This window comes from Myotis lucifugus, unplaced genomic scaffold (assembly GCF_000147115.1).
Source record: "Myotis lucifugus unplaced genomic scaffold, Myoluc2.0 scaffold_726, whole genome shotgun sequence".
Taxonomy (NCBI): Eukaryota; Metazoa; Chordata; class Mammalia; order Chiroptera; family Vespertilionidae; genus Myotis; species Myotis lucifugus.
The window spans coordinates 177,464-199,259 of NW_005871774.1; the positions used below are offsets into that span (position 1 = coordinate 177,464).

The following is a 21,796-nucleotide window of genomic DNA, read 5'->3' on the forward strand; positions in this document are numbered from 1 at the left end:
TTGCTGCGCTGCCAAACACGGGGGTGCCGAGGGGGTGGAGGCCGTGCTGCGGTGAGCTGGCTGAAAGCGGAGCTAGAACTGCAGCAGGTGGCTGAGTGAAGACGGAGGAACCAGAAGTGACAGTGCCAAACGCCACTGAGTCCGCAGCGGGGGCTTGGAGCAGCGCTGGAAGCAGCACTGGCGGTGGGGGGGGGGACTTGGTGCTTCTGCGGTCACAGGGCCTGCACTCGGGGTTGGAGCTGCTGTGACAGCCGGCTGCCCAGGCACTGAAAGGGAGGGAAGAGAAGCTGGTTCTGTCTTGACGTCAGGGACCCCGGTGGCTGCTGCCGCAGCCTCTGCAGAAGGTGCTGGGAGACTGGAACTCGGTGCCGTGGGGTCCAGGCTGCTGCCTGTGGGCGGGGCAGGAACAGGCTCCTTCTTCACGGGGTCGGGAGTTTGCAGAGGAGCCTGGGGAAGCGGCGCTGACGGCTGTGGCCCCAGAAGCGAGGCTGCTGATGCTGAGGCCTCACTGGTGCCGAGCTTCTCGGACGAAGATGGGGACGTCACCTCCTCTGTGCTTTTAGCAGAAGACACAGGTGGCGTGGGAGCAGATGCTGAACTGAGGAGGCCACCGAACGACAAGGTGGAGAATGATGTGGGAAGGGGAGTGGCAGTGGTGGCCGGTGGTGGGGCAGATGGGGGCGCTGTCCCACTCGTGGGCTGACTTCCAAATGAAAAGCCAGTCTTGCTGCCACTCAGAGATAACCCGCCAAAACCGATGACCCCCGAGGCGCCTGTGCCGGTGAGGGGCAGACTGCCGAAGACACCAGTGGAGGCACTGTTGGTGCTGGTGCTGGCTGCTGGTGCCACCGTGGTGGCGGTCACAGAGGAGGTCAAGGGAGGCTCCGCGGGCTTCCCCAGCGCGGCAGGGCCACCAAAGTTAAACCCCGAGGAGACGAGGGAAGTCTTGGCTGGTTGTGCGCTACTCAGGCTGGTGGAGGGAGCCTTACTGGCTGGCTTTGTGGAGTCATCTGCTTGGCCGACCCGCAGTCCTGAAAAACTCCCTAGAGTCTCGCCAGCCAGAGAAGTTGGAAAGAGGAGCTCCCCCGCCTTAGATGGCGCAGCTTCCAACTTGCTGGGAGGGGTGGAGAGAGCAATTCCAGGAGGGGCCGCAGGCCTGCTGCCTGGCGGAGCCGACTCTCCTGCGGGAGCACCGGCGGCTCCGGTGGTGTTGGGCGCTGCTGTCACTGTGGAGGGAGATGAGCTTTCGGGGATGGCCTCAGAGAAAGGTTTGCCTCCCCCACCAAACGGGAATGTGTCCGGCTGGCTGGACTCTTTAGCCGGGGGTGTTGCCCCTAGTAAGACAGAAATTAGGAGAGGAGTTGGATTTAGCAGAATCTGACCTGGTGCATCTCCGCTGACTATTTCTAAGCCAGCCTCTCTCCCCCTCGATGCAGTCAGGAACGGCTGGTCCCAACAGCAGCCTCCTTGAGTGGGGAGGACAGAATGATCCCTCCGTCTGAGCCATCTCACTGGGGTGAAAAGCACAACTATTCTTTTCATGACCATTAAATCACAACAAACACACCATATCTAGAATGCAAGAAGTTAACACATGCTCCCACAAGAGACATAAAAAGGCGTCTCCCCTTACTTTCCCACGTGTGCTTCCCTCGGGAACATCCCTGGCAGAGCTAGCTAAGGACCAGCCGGTTCTAAGGGAGAACAACACCACACGCACTGCAAATGCTCGAGGCAGGACTCGGCAGCAAGTAAAAGGTCAACACATCTGTCAGAACCCTGCCTGCGCCCAGGGGAACACACAGGTCATGCTGAGCAGCAGAGACGGTACCTTGTGTGGCAGCGAAGGTGGAAGACGGTGTTGGTGTGATTATCCCAAAATTAAAGCCGGTCCTGGGGAGTGGGAGAAGAGAGGTTAACAAGGAACCGCCCCAAGGCACACCCTTCAGCCTGACACTGTGTGATGCACTCACACAATCTCTCTCCAGGAACTTACAATCGCGCCGATACACAACAGAGGAAAAGCACGTATCTGCGGAGCAGTAAAGCCACCCCAAGACCTGAGCTGGGGAGGCAATCGGTGGAGGAGGCAGAGGGAGCAGCAGCTGGGAAGGCCTGGAGGGATGGCTGGGCTCCCCCAGGCAGAGGTTCGGGTGGGGACCTAGCTCAAGGAAGACAATGGAGTGGAAACGCATAGGAACGGGTATGGGGAAGGGTGGCGAGAGGAGTGGGCCACCTGGTGAAGGAGACAAGACAGGCTGGTTAGGGACAACCTCTCAAAACCCACCCGAGTATCACAGAGCGTGTCAGGACAGCGCCACGCTACTCGGGGACACAATGGGGCGCCTGACATAGAAGCCACTGTCTCTGCGGTTCTGACACAACCCTTGGACCTGGGCGGGGAAAACTTGGTTCAGAAACCTTTCTGACTCCTTCATGTCCTCTCTCTTTCTGTACTTCTCCTTTACACTGTGAGCAAAGACACCATAGCCAAAGAAAAGTCAGTCCAAGAGTGAGTGAGAATAGACTATTCATTGTGATAAAAGCTCAAATAGCAAATTTAAATCAGTCTAGTTTTAAAATATAAGGGACCTCCCAGCCAGTGTGGCTCAGTGGTTGAGCACTGACCCATGAACCAGGAGGTCACAGTTTTTCCAGGTCAGCACACATGCTTGGGTTTCGGGCTCAATACCCAGTGTGGTGTGCAGGAGGCAGCTGATCACTGATTCTCTCATCAGTGATGTTTCTATCTCTCTCCCTCTCTGAAAGCAATAAAAATATATTAAAAAAATATTAAAATATAAAGGACCAAGCACATCAAATGTAATAAGCAATGTAAGAATTTAGATTTTTTTTTACCCATCATGGCCTTTGTCTAATGGACAAAGACCATCTAAAATGTTGTGTTAAACATTGTATCATATTTAAGAAAAACCCTTTTTCTCTGTCTCAACCTTGGTGAAGAAATTTTATATAAAGAGATAAGCCACTGACCCAATGACCCAACCTTTTCAGCTTATTTTAAAAATGGGAAGAAGAGCGTCAGTTCACGAGGTAAAGGTGAATAATTACCGTTTAAAAGATGCACTAGCTCCTGGCACCAACCTACTTTGTAAAATCTGCTCCCAACTACCACTGGGAAGTATCGACATGATTCACCACGAAGAGAAAGTAATAATGGCAGGTTTCACCTCAGCCCCACGGTCCCCACCACCGTGGGGAGAGGATGCTTGGCAGCTTTCAGGGCTTCGGTGTGAGCACCCTCCCCCAGGTGAAGTCCTTGCCGCCTCTCAGAAGTTTAGCACGTTGGTCAGTAAAGCCAATCCCAAATCTAATCCCCAAGTGGTGTCAGAATGAAGACAGCTCAGCGTGATAGACTAGGCCAGTGGTCGGCAAACTCATTAGTCAACAGAGCCAAATATCCACAGTACAACAATTGAAATTTCTTTTGAGAGCCAAATTTTTTAAACTTAAACTATATAGGTAGGTACACTGCTATTAACTTAATTAGGGTACTCCTAAGGCTTAGGAAGAGCCACACTCAAGGGGCCAAAGAGCCACATGTGGCTCACGAGCCGCAGTTTGCCAACCACGGGACTAGGCCAACCATGGAATTTGGCACAGACCTAAATAAAATGAGGCTCATCATGCAATAACACATGTACAGACTTGAATCGAAAAGGGGAAATAGATTCCTATCAGGACATCAAGCTAATATCATCAGCTGTATTACTGCAGTGATAAGAAGTCTGGGCTCATGGACATTTGATAAGCATCTTACTGACTGTAAGATTTGGGGAAGCTATCTAGTAAGTGACTTCCCACAAAATGTAAGTTTATTACTGACCCTGATGAAGAAAATGAGAAAGGCTTGCTGAACTGCCCGACAGAAGATGGGGTAGAAGTCACAGCGGTTTCTAGCTTGGTTGCCCCTGGCCCTGAAATCAGGAAAAAAAAGTAAGAACATTACAAAAGCCAGTTAGAAACATGGTTCCAGTTTGTAATTCTTGCAGCACCGGCTGTGTGGTGCACACAGAGCGGGCCCCAGGCCTGCAGGCCCAACATGCACCCCATACAACCAAGGGGGCCCCTGGGCCTAAGTCACACTCAAGGTCTCAGACCTGGCCCTTTGGCTCTGTCGACGTTAATTCCAAACCAAGACCACCACAATCTCCTTCCTAGGAAAGAGATCACAATAATTCTAGTGCAGTTAAAATGTAAAGCTTTAAAAGGAGCTTGATAATTACTGAAAAGTAATGTATACCGAAGGGAAGAAATCCAAAGGAAATGGGTTAGAGTAACTAAATGTCTCTGAGGAGTGACTTCATGTTACTTGTTTTCTCCCTCCATTTCTGTATTTTCCATAGTAGTATTTTTGCATTTAACAAATCATAGCTTCCTTTTTTTAACTTATGGAGGTAATAAGATGGCTGTAATACAGGGAAGCACAGGAAGTTAATGCAATCCGTCACCCTCCCCACATTCACTCTCACAGCAACTACTTGTTAACAGTTGGGGTATTATCTTCAGTCTTTCCCAATTACTCTACTTTCAAAGGGGGAAGGGAAGGAGAAAACCACATTTTAAAAAGCCCAAACCAAACCAAACAATAAAAATGTAATACTTTCTAAGTGAGTATGGGGTAACTATCAGCGAAGTGATTTTTTATCAATATAAAACAATGTGCTGTGGACACGGACACTCAATGCAGCGCTGCTTATCATCAGAAACCTCAGGAAGAACCTAACTCCCAGCAGAGCTGGTGACCATGCAGGAGGGAGAGCTGCAAACATGACCAGGATGCTTACTGTGTGGGGGAGGGGCGTGAAGGGGGAGAAACGGCCTCCAATGACTATAGACAGGGTAGGCCTAATTTTGTTTAAAAAACCAACAATGAAGTAACCTCAGGAGATACATATCAAATCATTGAGGGTTATCATCTCTGGAATGTGGAACTTAGCAGGCATCTCCATTTATTAATTAATATCTCTAATAGACTAGACTCTAGTAGATCTGAAATAGTTTTATAATCAGAAAAACAATAAAGGTATCTCCACTTATTAATTAATATTAGCGGCCCGGTGCACGAAATTTGTGCACTTGGGGGGGGGTGGGGCGGCGTCCCTCAGCCCGGCCTGCGCCATCTCGCAGTCTGGGAGCCCTCGGGGGATATCCGACTGAAAGCCAGCAGCTGGACATCCTTAGTGCTGCCACAGAGTCAGGAGAGGCTCCCGCCATCGCTGCTGCGCTTGCCAGCTGTGAGCCCAGCTTTTGGCTGAGCGGCGCTCCCTGTGTTGAGCATCTGTCTCCTGGTGGTCAGTGCACATCATAGCGACCAGCTGTTCTGCCATTTGGTTGATTTGCATATTAGCCTTTTACTATATAGGAAGAGAACTATTCTACTGAGGTTTCAGATATGCTTTTTTTTAAAGGAAATTTTTGGCAAATTCTTAAATAGTAGTTCTTAGGGAACCCCCCCCAAGTCCTATTCTTTTGATTATCCAGCAAGTGGATGCAGAATCAAACACCTAGCAATGAAAGAGTATCTCACAGTCACCACTCAGTGATCCCTCTCCAAAGCCCCTTTGCGTCATGCTAACTGCGTAAGACTTGCACGAAGCAAGGGCCCTTAGAGTCCCTTCACTCTTCACTTGAGGAGTAAAAAAGCTCTCCATGAAGTTCTTGAAAGAAGTTAGGATAAATGATCTTACAAAATATTTTTCTAAGATATTAGACAGAAATAGAAAGAAATTTCTTAATTTGATTCAAAAGTCGTTGACAATTCTACTAAAATTCTCCTCTAACGTAAGGCTTTAGATCCTGGTCAAGAAGTGCTGCATACCTTCCTCTCGTGTGAGGCAGACTATAACAACTGTGGCCCTGCCTGAATCCACATTCTAGAATACAACTTTGGTAACACAACAATGGTTTTTCTGCTGAGTGTAAGGAACATTTAGTGAAGATAAACCCAATACCCAACAGAAAGCATGATGACAGAGTGTCAGGTGGGTGTATGACTGAGGGGACTGGAAAGCAGTCTGCTGGCGTGTGAAGCTCAGCATCTCTACTAGAATCAGCCTGAAGGCCCACTGGAGCAGAAGTCACACAGGCCACAGGAAGTGGGCGACAGAAAAGCAGCCAACAAAAGGGGGGCTGATCCCGTATTAAAGGTCAGTATACACAAAGCACACTCCTGCCTCACTTGGGCAAGCAGATGCCTGGTCCAAGACCTACGGTAAAACTAATTTTAGTAAATAATTATGCTTGAGTGAGTGTTGAAAGTACATGAAGTCAAAACATCTTTTAATATTGACATTCCATCTACTTTCAACTCTCGCATTGTAAGAGATCATTTTACTTTTATTTAACTGGCTGTTGAACTGTCATTGTGAACTAAGAGTTTTTTATTCCTTTTAGAAGAAACTGAGTCCAATGTTCCGATCCACTCCTCTCTGAACTGATCATCCACAAGCAGGTGAAGACAAGGCTACGGCTCCTTTTTAGGAAAAACTTTTACAGGAAAGTTTCGCCTATTGCTCTCCAATTGCAGACGTGAGCAGAGCTGTGGAAGGCCCGCTAATGTCCTGGAGATCCTTCACCAGCCAAGGCCTTTCGAGTGTCTCTGCACTTGGCCTCCTGTGCTGACTGCCTTTGTGATCCAGAACAGTGACCTGTGCTGGAGCAGTTCTTTCACCTTTATTTTAACTAAAACAAAAATGCAAACTGACCTGAAGCTTTATCACCGGATGACAATTGACCGGAGGCTGATGTGGGCCCAGGCAGCTTTAGGGAATTTATTAGCGATCCCTACAAGAGAACACAAGCAAAACGTACGTGTGAAACTGCTGACCATCCTTTGGAATAAAGGAACATGTAAAATGATAACATAGTTTAAATAAACAAGCATAAACCCATTTATTTAGTTTAACATTTTTTTTAGTTTCAAGGTAAGTCAATATTTTTAAGTGTCTGCCGCATGTAAGATCATATCAGAGGATGGAATATTCATTCTTCAGTGATAAGAAAGCAGGGTCATGCCCGTCTATCTTGTGGCTATCTTCTCCGTGCCCAGCACAGTGCCTGGCACATAAAAGACACTGGAGTATTTGGTAGATGAGTGAAAGAAGCAGTAAATGAATTAAATGAGTTCTGGTTCTCAAAAAATTTATAATGAAGTGAAAAAGCAAAACTGTTTGACTGGTATCCACCTCTAGGCAACGTTTCTTTACTCTTGTTTGTTACGATTGATGCCTTGCCCTGTGTCCTCCAAGGTGAGCGTGGAAACTTCCAGAAGAGGGATCAAATGCTAAACGCTTAAATGTCATTTAAGTCACAGCAGAGAAGGAACAGAGAGCCATGCCTGAACACTCACAATCAGCAAATTCTGGTGTTCAATCTCTAACACAACCTAATACCACCGCCTCAGAGAGATGAGTGGCAGAGCACCCAGCTTCTCAGGGAAAGCTGCAGCCACAGCCTGACCTACCTTTCAGCCATCTTCTATTATTTAACTGCTGACAGCATAACCTATTTTTGTAAGAGACAATGTTTACCAGGCAAAAGCCTGGAAGTAGACATAACAAACATCACAGAATAGCGAGCTCTGAAAGCCAGCACGCAGGAGAAAGCAAGAGAACCTCTCCCGCGGACACGAATCCTGAAAGGTATAACGAGAAAAGCATGACGGGAAGAAGCGGAAAGGCTGGGGTCCCAGCTCTGGTTCACATGAGCCTCGGCCTCTCCATTAGTGAAGCATATCTAAACCCCTCTCCTGTCTACTGCATGGCCGTTGCGTGTGTTAACTAAGGTAATGTTAAATGAAAGTATAAATATAAATATAGAGCATTAAACTATGACCCACGATTGCTAGATGCAGACGGGCAAGTGGCCTATGAGATCATGTCGGGTCCTAACCAGCCTGCTACATCAAGACTGGATAAACTGTGGGGCAAGGATTTATGGTTCATGTAAAACAAAGTGAGGACTCCAAACAGGATTGCCTCAGTTACCCTGCGTGGCTGTTAACAAGGAAAACCAGCGACTTACCGGCTTGGCTTGGTTATTCGCAGCCCCGGGGGTCAGCACTGGGTGAGGGGTTTTGGCTGTGGAGTGTGACACCGGAGAACTGGAAAACATAAAGCCAGCGCTCAAGGGAAAGGCATGACTGGGGAAATCACACTCACCCTTGAGGCAAACTCCAGTCGGTAAATAATATCAGTTCTTTCCTATCACAGTACAGATGTCCCGACCCTAACCAAAGTCATTGACATTTTTCAGATTGGAGAATAAATCTTTAAATGAAATATGGGTCTTTAACATAAAAGTCAAAGCAGTAAACTTAACACTTATTTTCTTCCTGCAATCCTAAAACAAGTTCTAACTAGTCAGAAGTAGGTCTTTTTCTTACCTGGAGTGTGCGCCCTCTCCACCCACCCTACCACCCCGGCCCCAGCTGCAGACCACGTGGGCAATTCCTGCTCGTTTCCAAGCCTGAGAACACGTGCACGGGATCGGTGGCTCTGCTGCCATAGTGGCTCGAAGGAGTTACTCTGAGGAGAGAGAGCTCGGCTTCTCACAGAAGCACCCAAGAGCCCAGTGCTCACCAGGCCGGCACACAAGAGAGCTGACTGTGCCACTGCTCCAGGTCCAATCGCGCCTTTGCTACAGGATGGAAAGTGCACCCAGTATTTGCAGGAAGAGCTCTCACCATCTTTTGCTAGCCCTGAACTCGATAGGCAGAAAACTGCTATTTCAACAATTACTTAAGCGTTAACATGTAAGAAAAAAATCAGCAGTTGAATGCAATCACAGATGAAAGCTCTATTGGTGGCTCTTGGGAGCAATTTTTTAAATCAAATGATCTGTTCTCAGTCCTGAGCGACTTTGGTTCGTACAGTGGTCGTAGCTATAGGATCTGGTCTGATTTTTCAGAACCCTCCCTAAAGTTAGGAGGATTAATTTCTTTCCATCCAAAAATCACCTTGGAGGCCCTGGCCGGGTAGCTCAGTTGGCAAGAGCGTCGCCCCGATATGTCAAGGTTGAGGGTTTGATCCTCAGTCAGGGCACATACAAGAATCAATTCATGAATGCAAAAATAAGTCGAACAACAAATCAATGTTTCTCTCTCTCACTCTCTCAAATCAATAAAAATAAATAAATAAAAATTTAACTCGGAGGAGGAAAGACAAAACAAGCCCAGGCCTCGCAGAAAAAATAAACAATCTCACAAGCACCTGTCTCTGCTGGAAGCACAGGAACCTGCCCGCACCACCTTTTCACTGACGGAGGAGATGATGGAGTTCTTTACAATGCAACGAAACTCCCTTTGTTCTTCTACTGAAGACAAAAGCTACCAACGTGTGTCTCTGAAGAAACACATTCCTGCTCCCCGAGCCATTCTAACAATCAGGGACACAGCTACAGCTCCCTCACCTCTGCGAGTCTCCAGCAGAGAAGAGGAATGTGAGTGAGGCCGCTGGGACTGAGATCCCTGAGCAGACACAGCTGACTTGGGCAGAGAAGTGGTTTGAGCTCAGGAGAACCACAAGGGAAATGAAAATCTTCCATGCGAACGCAGAGAAAAGCAAAAAAGAAACTAGCAATAAAAAACAGAAGCAGCAAGTTCATCCAACTTTGGAACATTTTTTCCAACCCCAATTTAGTGATGACATGGTGGTATATTAAATCACGCATGAAACAGACCGAGCATAATTATTGTTCTATTTGCTTGTGAAAATGCTATACGTCTCGTGAGTATCCTAAGTCCCCTACACACTGGGCCATGTGACAGCCCTGCAGAGAACTGCAGTTCAGTGCAACCAGCTAAGTCGATCCACCATGATCCAAGAGCAAGCAGAACACCACACACCACTGACAAAAATTAACTCAAAATGGATCAAAGACTAAGTGTAAGAGCTAAAATTATAAAACTTAGAAGAAAACCTAAGCGTAAATCATTATAACCTTGGTTTAGGCAACAGTCTCTTAAATGTGATACCTAAACCACAAGGAAAACCAAAACCTAAAAAAAAAACCCACACCTAAATTTCATCAAAATTAAAAACTTACATTTCTAGGACACTATCGAGAAAAAAACCACCCAAAGAATGGGTGAACAGTGTTTGCAAACTACGTACCCAAGGGACCTGAATCTAGACTATATAACAACTGAGAAAAGAAGCTCAGTTGGTGGGAGCACTGTCCTGGACACCAAAGGTTGCAGGTTTGATTTCTGGTCAGGCACATACCTAGGTTGCAGGTTCGATCCCCCATTGGGGTGTGTACAGGAAGCAACCAATAAATGTTTCTCTCTCTCAAATCAAGGAAGATATATTTCCTTGAGTCCTCACTAAATGTGCATAGGATCTAAATAGACATTTCTCCAAAGAAGATACAAATACAAATGACCAATGAGCACACAAATAGATGTCCAACCTATGACTAATGACTAGTTATTAGTCATTAAGGAAATGCATATCAAAACCACAATGAGCCCTGGCCAGGTCGCTCGGTTTGTTGGAGCAGCGTCTGTCACACCAAAAGGTTGTGGGTTCAATTCCCATGAGGGAGGCATCGACCAATGTTTCTTTCTCTCCCTTCCTCTCTCTAAAATCAATAAAAACATTTAACCCTCCAGCGAGGATTAAAATAAATAATAATAAAAGCCCCACAATGATAACATTTAATATGCACTAGGATGGCTATTATAAAAAGATGGACAATGACAAATGCTGGTGAGGATGTGGGGAAATTGGAACCCTCGCCCATTGTTGTTGGGAATGTAAAAAGGTGCAGCCGCTTTGTGAAACAGTTTGAACTACGTTTAGCTCAAAAAGCTAAAAAGAAGTACCGCGTCATCTAGCAATTCCATAAAACATTATCCAAAATAACTAAAAGCAGGGGCTCACACGGATACTTGTACACCAATGGTCACTGTGGCATTATTCACAATAGCCAAGAGGGGGAAACACCCAAGTGTTCATCAACAGATGAATGGGAATATGCACACAATGGAGTATTATCCAGTCATAAAAGGCATGAAATTCTGACATATGCTACAACATGAATGAATCTTGAAAATTCAAGTGAAATGAGCCAGACACAAAAGGATTCCAATTAAATGAGGTTCCTACAATAGGCAAATTATTAGAGACAGGAAGTAGAATAGAGGCTACCAGGGACTGGACGGAAGGGGGAGTGAACAGTTATTGTTTAATGGAGACAGTTTCAGGGAGGGAGGGATGACAAAGCTCTGGAAATAAATAGTGGTGAGGGTCACACAACACTACCTGTACTTAATGTCACTGGATTATACACTTAAAAATGGTTACGATGTCACTTCTGTTCCATGTATATTTTACCACTATAAAAACAGGAAAAGCTTCCTAACTGGTCTCGCTGTTTCTACCGTCCCCCACCCCAGTCCCTTTGATCTATTCTCAAGATAAGAACCAGCGCTTCCTGCTAAAACCGTAGGTCATATACAACTACTTGCATTTATCAAAGCTCATAAGAATTTTACAATTAGAAAAAGATGAATTTTACTGTTTGTAAATTATGCCTCAATATTAAAACACTGCTCAAGTTGTCATCCTTGCGGGCCATGCTAATCTTCTCTGTATCCTTCCAATTTTAGTATATGTGCCGTCAAACCTCAGAGGGAAGGCAGGGGAGGGTGGGGGAGCGATCAACCAATGAACTCATAAGTGTATATGCATAACCCATAGACAAAGACAATAGAGTGATGAAGGCCTGGGGTGGAGGGGTGGAGAGGGGAGAGGTCAATGGAAGAAAAAAGGGGACATATGTAATACTCTCAACAATAGAGATTAAAAAAACAACTGCTAAAGTTAAAAAAAAAACCAAAAAAGAAATCAGATCACTCACTGCTCAAAAAACATCCAATGTCAACCAGGTCCTGACCCAGCTTGCTAGCTGAACCAGGTCGTGAGCCCCATGCGCCTACCCTGCCCCTGCCCCTGCCCCTGCCCCCATCTCCAGGGCTCCTTTCTCCCTCCAGCCACCAGTGCCACCTGGCTCTTCCCTGAGCCGGCCAGGCCTGTGCCGGAGCTGTTTCCGTAGGATTTCCACGAGATCTGCTCTCTGGCCTTTTGATCTTCATCCAAATGTCAAGTGTCAAAAGCCACCGGAAGGCAAGACATTACAGAAGACAAAAAATCCAGCTTGAGGTGAAAGAAACTCGGTCTGGTATGTCTGAGACATTGTAGCCAGTAACCGGGGGGAGAAACACCCGCCTGCCTTGACCACACTGTTTAAAACTGCAACCCAGCCCAGCCAACAGCCCTAACCCCCTTTCTACTGCTATTTTGTCCAGCAGACCGGCCACCATCTGAAACACTATGTACTAGTTTATTTCACAGCTCAGTCTTTCTGTGACTGGGGCAGGGTGGGTTTTGGCGGTCTGTTCAGTTAGCTGCTTTATCCCAGCACCTAGAACAGTGTGCGGCATACAGAACACACTCATTATTTGTTGGGAGTAAAAAATGAGCACATGAACAACAAAATTCCTGAAAGGAATGATGTGTCTGGTGTGTGTTAGTAAAAACAAACAAACCAGCCAAACCTCCCACCTCATCCAGCCCCCCTTTCTTCCCTCCCCACTTCCTGCCAGGCCTCTGGCCACAAGGGGCCTTCTTCCAACTTCACTTCCAACTTCATTCCCAACACTGTCCTTGCCCAGATCTGCCGTCACACATTCCAACCTCGGTTCAGCACTCTTCTCTGCAGTCTTCGCCTGGAAACTTCTGGCCACTGTTTAACTTCCAGCTAAAACAGCGTTTCCCCACCAGCCTCGTCAGCCCCGACTCCACCAGCCCGCGCATGCCGTGCTTTCTCAGCAGCTGGTCCCTCTCCTTCTGAGCTCACTACACTGCAGTTGAATAACGCTGTGCAACTGGTGTGAAGTGGCTGTCTCCTTGCTAAAGTAAGTGCCACAAAAGCAGGGGTTGGTGTGACTTCCTCACTGCTGTGCCCTTCACACCCAGGGCAGCATTGCAGTTGCCCCAGACTCTGCTGAACCAGGTGACTGAGCCCCACACGGGAGTCCGACAGCCCTGGGTTTGCTCCAGGTAAACCCTCTCCCTTAACACAGGGCGGTTAGTTAATGAATATAAGTGGATGAAGCCAATGAACGTAAGAGGCCAAGGGCAGAAATAGATAAGCTCATCTTACGGTTAATCTTCTATAAGATACTACTCTAAAAAAGTTAAATGCAAAATTAAATATTTAAAATACATCTAAGAACTACTGCTTCACAGAATCTGATAATGAATGCATTTTCCTCTGAAGCTTTTTTATTGGGGGAGGCGGTAAATACCAATCTCCACTTATTGATTATGCTCGGAGTTTGTTACCTGTTAAGTGGTTATTAAAAAGGAACTACACTCCAGGCACCATGCTGGGCAGACAAGTTAAATCACTGTACCAGAGTCCAACTCTGTGGGGAAAGGAAGGAAAAGTTTCTTCAAGATTCCTTTTGAACTTTTGTGTCTATTTTTCTTAAATCAGAAAAAGGCAAACTCAGAACTGCTCTTCTAACAAAGCCCTTTTCTCAGATCCGCTCAGCTGACCCATTCGAGGGAAACAAAGCCTGAGAAAAGGCAAATGAAATCACCAAGAGCCAGTTCTCATCCCTGGTTAGCGGCCACCATGTCTCAGAAACCCCCACTTCATTTCTTTCCCCTTTAAGCCACTCAGCCATTCGGTGGCTTTTCTTTGCCGTCCTTATATGAGGAATCTGGCGACAATCCCCAAACTCAATGCACATTTTTTCCCTTGAGAAGTTCGCAACCACAAATGCCATCTTGGTCTAACCAGCATACCAAAGCGTCAAGGTCACTACAAGATACAATGTGGGTAGGCTTGTTTTTGGCTTTAGTACAGCCCGAGATAATGAAGAAATTCCTGGGACAGACTGTGTTGATAAATGGACCAATTGGAAAAGAGAAGGCCAGTGGACTAGGGAGGCAGGGCCACTTGGTAAAACCAAAACTGACCGGGGAGCAGACCCGGTGGGGGAGAGAGCGGGCACCATGTGGGAGAAACACAGGGCCTGTGGCTGCTCTTCCTGCCGCTGGACGAACCATGGGCACCCGACACTAATTCCCTGAATGACACTGGTCATCACGATCCCGACATCCAACCCGAGGAAAGTCCTTCGACTCTTTCCTGTGCCACCGGGGAGGCTGGGCCGGACCACCGAGTTCACAGCGACAATACACGCAGAGCAACGGCAGAAGGCAGACTCTGCACTGTGCTGCCAGGACTGTGCGCGGGAGCCAGCGCGTGAATTCTAAACAGAGATTCAGATGAAAGAGAACCAAGCCCCAGCAGCAGCGATGACCCAGCCCTCAAATACAGCAGAGAAGAGAAGCTGCGAGTCTCCCAGCAGAGCTGCTGCCTTTTAAGACTGTTTGGTTTTTGTTCTTTTCATACAAAAGGCAGAAGAAACTTGAAAGAACAGCAATGCCTGAGAGAGGAGATGAGGGAGGAGACTGTCAATCTCAAGATCACCACTGAGTTTGCAGAATCAAGTCTCCATGAGAACTGAAGCATCAACTCTGGAACCCCGAGACTATAAAAAATACCTCTGTAAAAAACCACGTCCCACCTCCGACTCCATAGCCCTCCTGTGCAGCACACGCAGACGCACACATGGCACAGGCTTAGAGGCTCATGAGGGACCTGTCACTGGCAAAATGAAGAGGACAATCTCCTGAAAACCCAGTCGTGTATCCAAGATTAGCTGTCCACCCCTCTCAGACCCCGAGGCTCTAGGAAAACAGTCACCCAGTGCAGGCAGCAATGCTGCTCCCTGCAGGCAGTCCCCGATATTACAAGTAATTCACTGGCTGGTGTACACATGCTACAAAGGCGTAACATACCCCATCGCTGGAGATGAAGGGTTATTCTTCAATTCCTGCACATTTACCACTTGAGGGACAGTCTTCAAAGTTGATTCGGTCAAAGTACTCACAGCTATTGAAACAGAGAACAGAGAGGCATATTAGTCGCAATGAGGGATCAAAAAGTCTAGCCCTACATAAACCATCAGGACAGAAACCCAAGCAGATCGCAATCCTATTAGACAGAGCAAGGACAGCTACTCTAGGCAGCTCTGCAGCGCTGTGTTCAGTGAACACCTAGCCTCCATTCATAAAGATTATGAGATGAAGATGCATGCAATTTAGTCAAATGCCCTAGTTCAGGGAAAAAGAATTCCCTGGGCAGATTTTAGAGAGCAGAGCTGAGATTGCCTGCCACGCTGTTTGCTCACCTTGGAAAAGGGCAGAAAGAGCGGGAGCATTAGCATGATTCAGACTAAGGATTTTTCCACCCCCCACTCTTTCATTCAACCATTCTTTCACATAAGGTTTTTATTGCCAGACTGTTAGGTGCTGGGAATACCAAAAATGTCTGACATAGAGTTTCTTCTCTAAAGGAGCCACGGCTTAGTGAGACCGACACGGTGAATAAAATGTGGGAAATGGAGCCTAGACAAGAATGGGGGAGGCCGAGAGGCTGAATTAATGGCAACCGGGATTAACCTGACACCTACTTACCCATCTCAGGCCTGTCAGCTTTCACGTCTCTCTTTCTGGGTCTTATAGCTTAAAACTGTATTCCAGAACTTAGTGATATTTTAAAACTAACTATTAAGAAGGCCTGAGCAAAGCTCCTGGATCTCTGCTAACGACATATTTGGCCAAACTGAAAGCGGCAGCCTGGGTGGGACGTGGGTCTGTGGCAGCTCTCTCTCCCTCCTTCAGAGAAGCACCCGGGACTTCCTGCCTACGACTGCACATTCTTCATCTGGCACATTCAAAGGTGCCTACACCTTAGAAATTTCTGCTTCCAAAATGATAATAGAATCACACCCCCTCCTGCTGACAGTGGGATAATCCGAAATCCTGGCAGATTTTCAGTTTATAAATAATCAACTCTATCAGCGTGACTCGGGGCCTGTTCAGCACAATGCCAGGATTCTGCTTGGTCCAAGTAATATTTAAAGGAAACATCAAAGGATTCTCTTCTTTCAGAAGGCTCAAAGGTACCTTATTTATGCTCTTTCACATCTAGTTTAGATGCCTTGATAAGGGTTTTAATATTTGAACTTTTCTTAGAAATCTTTTATCACTGTATAATGGTAATTCTCTTTTGTCTAAATCAAACCACCATGTCTTTTTAGTCTTAAAAAAAAACCTGTCTAAATTGATATGTGTTCTAAGCAGTGATAAAACGAAAAGATAATTTTATTCAGCTAAAACAAAAAAATTATTTCTCAGCTTTGGCAGTACGGACATTTTGGGGCTCCATAATCCTTTGTTGTGGGGTGTCCTGTGCATTGAAGTCCAAGCATGTTCTACAGGTGCGTCACAAGGGGTCCTGGTCATGAAGGGTGTGCAGTGCATCAGTCATTCTCCCGAGGAGAGAGGAAATTCGGGAGGTGACCATGTCTTTTTAAGGCAACCTACATAATGCTCTTTTCCCCCTTTCCTTCTAGTACCACTGGTATTAGAATAAAGAGAATTTGTAACTCAGTGGCTCTCATGGAAGAAAGAGGTGCTCAAAGGAAGGGTGACGTTATATATTTAATGTATTAGCTGTGAAGGTCAAGATGGAATTTACCAAACCTATTGTACTTGCTCATCCTTTCCCTTTCTGACTGTATGGTTCCCGCACTTGCACACACACATCCATGCACTTGGACAGCCTTCATGTTAGTGTGACTGGCTCTGTCCCGAGGCTCAGCAATAACATGTGAAGGGCCCCTTTGGAAATTAACCTACTGGGAGGGTTCTTGCCAGACAGAACTACAGTCTCATTGTCTCGTGGTCTCGTAATGCACTGGTGTAAACAAAGGACGGAGATGAAGAAAGTAAGAGTAGAGTAGGGAATCGGGTCCTTTTTAAATTAAAGGACTTCGTTACTTTAAGCCACGAAACTCAACAGCAGGACCTCAGCTCTAAACTAGCCATGACGTTTACATGACTGAATGTATTGCTTTCCTCTGTTGTGATGTCCTATCACTTTTTCTTTGAAAACTGCTACCATGTAAGATAAAATGTAAATTACTGCCAATTATAGTAATGATGCTTTTAATAAAAGTGACCCATGATATGCAAAAAAAAGTAATAAATTTTTAAAAGATTTTTTTTGCAGCATTCCTGAGCTCTACCGCCAACATTGCTAACTGCTGGGGAGTAAGGGGTGTGTGTGGGGGGCAAAACCACTGGCTTGTACACATGGAGACCAAGTGAAGTCCTTGAGGCCAGCTACCCAGAAGTCCCGGTGCAGAAAACGTGGACGGCCACAACACTGACAAAATGCCGTGCTCACTAGAGTCCCCGCCTGTAACAGCCACAGCTGCCACCCCAAGCAGCAGCTGTATTGCAAGGGAAAGAACTCGGGTTGGGGTCTGGGTTCTGCTTCTCATCAGACGGGTCACCTTCCCTCTCTGAATGTCACATCACTCAAAAGCAAAACGGCACACTAATACCCACCTCACAGGGCAGCGCGATTCCTAAGAGACCACAGAACCTCTGAATGCTCCCAGGTGATCTAACTGCAAAGATTGATGGTGGGCTTAAAGCACACACTGTTCCAAGGCAGGGATTAACACTCACCAGAAAACCCGATTTCCTGCTGACCTGACTGTGGCAGCCTAACACCCACCCCACAAGGAAGTCTGCTTCCTGGGAACCCTTTCCACCAGGAGAGAGGCTGCACAGCAGCCTTCGTTCTGAACGGCAGCAGAGCCAGGGGCTAGCTGGCACCTGCCACCCCAGCCCGAGACGCAGACAGCTCACACCAGCCCCTGCACAGGTGTGGGCTCCACTCTCACCTGGCGCCTGACTGGCCATCTGGCGTCTCAGTGCTGCCGCAGCGGCCGCCTGCGGAGCTGGGATGGTGTGGGAGGGGCCCGGCGCACCGTGCTTCACGGTTTTGGTTGCGAGCATTGTGCTGTCGGCCCCTTGAGGGATGATTTTGCTGGCAGACGTAGACGCTAAGGAAACAAAGTAGGTCCGAGAAGAGGAAAACACAAAAGTTAAAATGGTCAATTCTCCATGTTAGGTTGCAGGGAAAACACCAAGATTAAAAACAGGAAAGTACCAGTAAACAGACAGGCTGGCATCCACATCTTTCCAAGATGCCAATGCAATTTGCCTGCCGGCCTCTACTAACTAAGATACTTTACACCAGCGATTTTCAGCCTGTTTCATCTCATGGCATAAAGTAATCACTAAAATTCTGTGGCACACCAAAATATACGTTTTTTTGCCAAGCTGACAAAAAATAGCTATAATTTTGATTCATTCACACCAGAAAGCGATTGTTGTGTTGTCTGTTGTCACAGTCCAAGTATGACACGTTTTACAAATTCTTGTGGCACACAGGTCGAAAATCGCTGCTCTACACGACCATGTCCCGTGACACCGATGGAAATGTAACCTTTATGCCAACACATCAATCTGACCGATTTCCCACTCTCCTCTCACAAAACCTCTCCATCCCTATTGCACGCTGCTTGTTTGCTGTCAGAAGCCACTTCAGAGCACAGCCCCGACACTGACAGCACCGGTCCCCGTAGTGAGCCGACACTGATCAGGAGCACGGACGTGCTGGCGAGCTGGGGCAGAACACGGCAGGAGCAGGGAGTGAAATGAACTGGGATGTGCAGGGCACAAGGGTGGACGCTGCTTTGCACAGAGGCAATCAGCTCCTGCTGTTCCTCCCGAAAAGACCTGTCTAAATAAACACACACTGGACTCCACAGCAAAGCGGTGACAGTGTCAGCCTCGGCCTCTTCTTCCTCCTATGTCCCACCGACTGCTTCTAAGGGCACACACCTCCTTTGACCTGGTCTTCAAGTTTCTGAACTATCAGCAGGAATGGGCCAGAACCAACAACTCAGTGGTGTGGCAGTATAAAAGCCAGCTCCAGTTCCTTCCTAAGTTCAAAGCCTAACGGGGGCTGGCGGGGGGAGGGGGGGGTTTTCCCGTCTCCTTGTTTCCTACCTGAAGCTCCCAGCACGCCAGGTGGACCATGACTCAGGTGAGATTTAGCAAAAGGAGCTGCCGCCTGGGGCAAGAGACCGGGCTGGATGGAGGGAGTGCGCACCACGGGGGCGTGGCGAGGGACCTGGATCCCGGCATCGTCATCTTTACAGGGTGCCTGTGTGTCCTCATTCTCCAGAGACTGGGAGATGGATGACGTGGAGCTGGCTTCATCCAAGTCTTCGTAGTATCTCTGAGACAGGAAAGCTGACCGAGACAGGCTGGCTACAAAGCCCCAAACAAAACCCAAGTCAGTAAAGAAGCAGCCCAAGAGCTATGTAATTTCCACTGTGGACAGACAAATAGCCAATCTGCAAAATGATTTAATTATTACTTATTTTAAGTGGAAGCAGCTATTGTCGAATGTGAATAAAGATGGTTTGGGGTCTCTGCTCAAATGGGGCTTTGAAATATTGAGCCATGTATGACGAGAACACTTTGACTGTGAAACAAAAAAAATGTGAAGTGAGAGGCAGAATGAATGTTGGTGTGAAAGTGGGAGAGCTGGTGCCCTCAGCGGATCTCACAGGCAGAGTAATAACGTGTCAGAAAAGTAACAGAGAAGCTTCCGCATCACGGGGAAGTCGCACCACTGCTGTCACTTTTCCAACAATAATTTCTAAGAACAGGCCTAATGCAAACTAGTAACAACAGAAGGTCCTCAGTCCTGACTGCCTTAGATATTTGCAGCTAAATCTATTGATTCTTTCGATCAATTAGGTCTAAAAATACCGTCCCCATTAAAAACTAACTCCCCATTCTGCTCTTCCCCTCGGCCTCTGGCGACCACCGTTCTAGTTTGTCACTATGAATTTGACTGCTCTGCTTACTCATAGAAGTAGACTCATACAATATTTGTCTTTGTGACTGGCTTTTTCCTTAGCACAATATCCTAAAGTTTCATCCACAGTGTAGCATGTCAGAATTTCCTTCCTTTTTAAGATATGTATACACCCCATTTCACTTATCTATTCAATCCATTGGGTGTTTGGCTTGCTTTTACTTTCAGCTATTGTGAATAATGCTGCCATGAACATGAATGTACAGAATATCTGTTTGGGTTCCTACTCTCCAGTCTTTGGGGTATAAACCCACGAGTGGATTGTTGGACCCTATGGTAATTATTTAGTTTTCTGAGGAACCACCAGCTGTGTTCTATAGTGCAGCACCCTTTACATTCCACTAACAGTGCACAAGGAGCCCAATTTGTCCACATCCTCACTAACACTTGTCATTTTCTGTTTTACAGTAAAGGTCTGTAAGTTTCTAATTAAAAAATATAAAAGTATGAAATTATAAATGCAACAGTCTCAGTCTCACTTTCAAAAAATCAAATTTATAGATACAAAGAAAAAAATTTAAGAGTAAACCAAAATGACATAATTGATGACATATTTGGGTTGAGGGATAAGAGTAACTTTTATTCTTTGTTATATTTTTCCACATTTTTCCAATTATCTACTAAGAGAAGGTATATATATGTTTAGATAATGGAAATGATTGTTAAAAAGATTTCACTTGCCTGTGACTATTACCTTACCTAATTTAGCTTTATATGATTACAGAAAAATTAATGAATGGTGGTACAGTAAGATTAAATTTCCATCCTATTTTAATTACCAAAAAAATAATTGGCTGTTGGTATAAAAAAACATTTCAACTCAAAACAGAAAAAAGAAAAGCAGATACCAGCACAAAAGCAAAGCACTACTATGCTTGAAGCTGTGTATAACATGGTCATCTAGGTAATTTAATAGCAAAAACAAGTTTTTTTCACTGGTTATATGGCTTCTTTTCAGTAAGTGTTTTTAGCCATCATTCCCTAATCAGTGGGTTTTTCTCTATCTTCTTAAAAAAAAGAAGCCTTTTTCTCAAATACAATCTTACTCAAACCCCACACAAACCAGGGAAGTCAACTTTCTAAAGCAGAGGCTACGAACCGTGGAGCCAGCTCAGCGTCCCCAAACCCTTGGGAAGCACTGCCACTCAATCCGAGGACTGCAGAAAACAGGGAGGCAAAGCCAAAACCACCACTCGAGCTGCTTGGCCGAGCAGCTCCTACTCCAGCATTCAGATGCACAACAGGTTCTAGGGACATTTCCTCTAGCTCCTACTAGGAACCAAAAGGAAAACAGACACAGACAGACACACCCCCTCCCATACCAGCTGTTCGGTTTGTGCTAAGAGTTCAGGCCCGCCTCTACCTGGAGCAGTGGATCTCACTGGTGGGGTCTTCCTCTTGGCCAGGAAGTTCCTTAGCTGTGCCTGTTTCACAGGGGACAGTTTAGCTGCAAGAAATTCATGAGCCATAAATGCTTACAACCTGGTCAGTAGAAGAAAGAACACCAATAGCTAAGAACCGGGAAGAACGCACTTACCTGGTACTTTTGGCAAGGGTTTGGTGTGAGACTCTATAGTGGTTTTCAACAAAGCATTGCGCAGGCTTTCCAGATCACTGTCAAAACTGAAGTGCGATAGTGTCATAGAGAAACCAACTATGACCAGAGAAACCTGAGGGGTGGGCGTGCATTGTCCTAAATATAAGCGCAAGAAATGAGAGCATCCCCCATTCAGAAACAGGCCATCTGACCAATCGATGTAATCAATCCAAAGGAAAGAGATGGCAACCATAACATCACACACCCCCCTCACCACCCCCCACACACGCACTGAGAGAGCTTCAGCAGAAGGGGCAATGAACACCTACACATCTGGCTTAA

At 46.5% G+C, this 21,796-nt stretch overlaps 1 protein-coding gene and 1 pseudogene across 1 annotated transcript in view; both read right to left on the minus strand.

Annotated features, from left to right (window-relative positions):
• NUP214 (nucleoporin 214) overlaps positions 1 to 21,796 on the minus strand; it is a 76,827-nt gene that overhangs the window by 24,306 nt on the left and 30,725 nt on the right. Inside the window, 11 exon segments of the mRNA XM_023746731.1 lie at positions 5 to 202; positions 205 to 1,334; positions 1,832 to 1,893; positions 3,848 to 3,938; positions 6,729 to 6,807; positions 8,047 to 8,125; positions 14,904 to 14,997; positions 17,864 to 18,025; positions 19,038 to 19,301; positions 21,281 to 21,364; positions 21,455 to 21,540. Coding sequence (XP_023602499.1) covers positions 5 to 202; positions 205 to 1,334; positions 1,832 to 1,893; positions 3,848 to 3,938; positions 6,729 to 6,807; positions 8,047 to 8,125; positions 14,904 to 14,997; positions 17,864 to 18,025; positions 19,038 to 19,301; positions 21,281 to 21,364; positions 21,455 to 21,540 — 2,329 coding nt within the window.
• LOC111823861 lies at positions 11,562 to 11,655 on the minus strand (annotated as a pseudogene).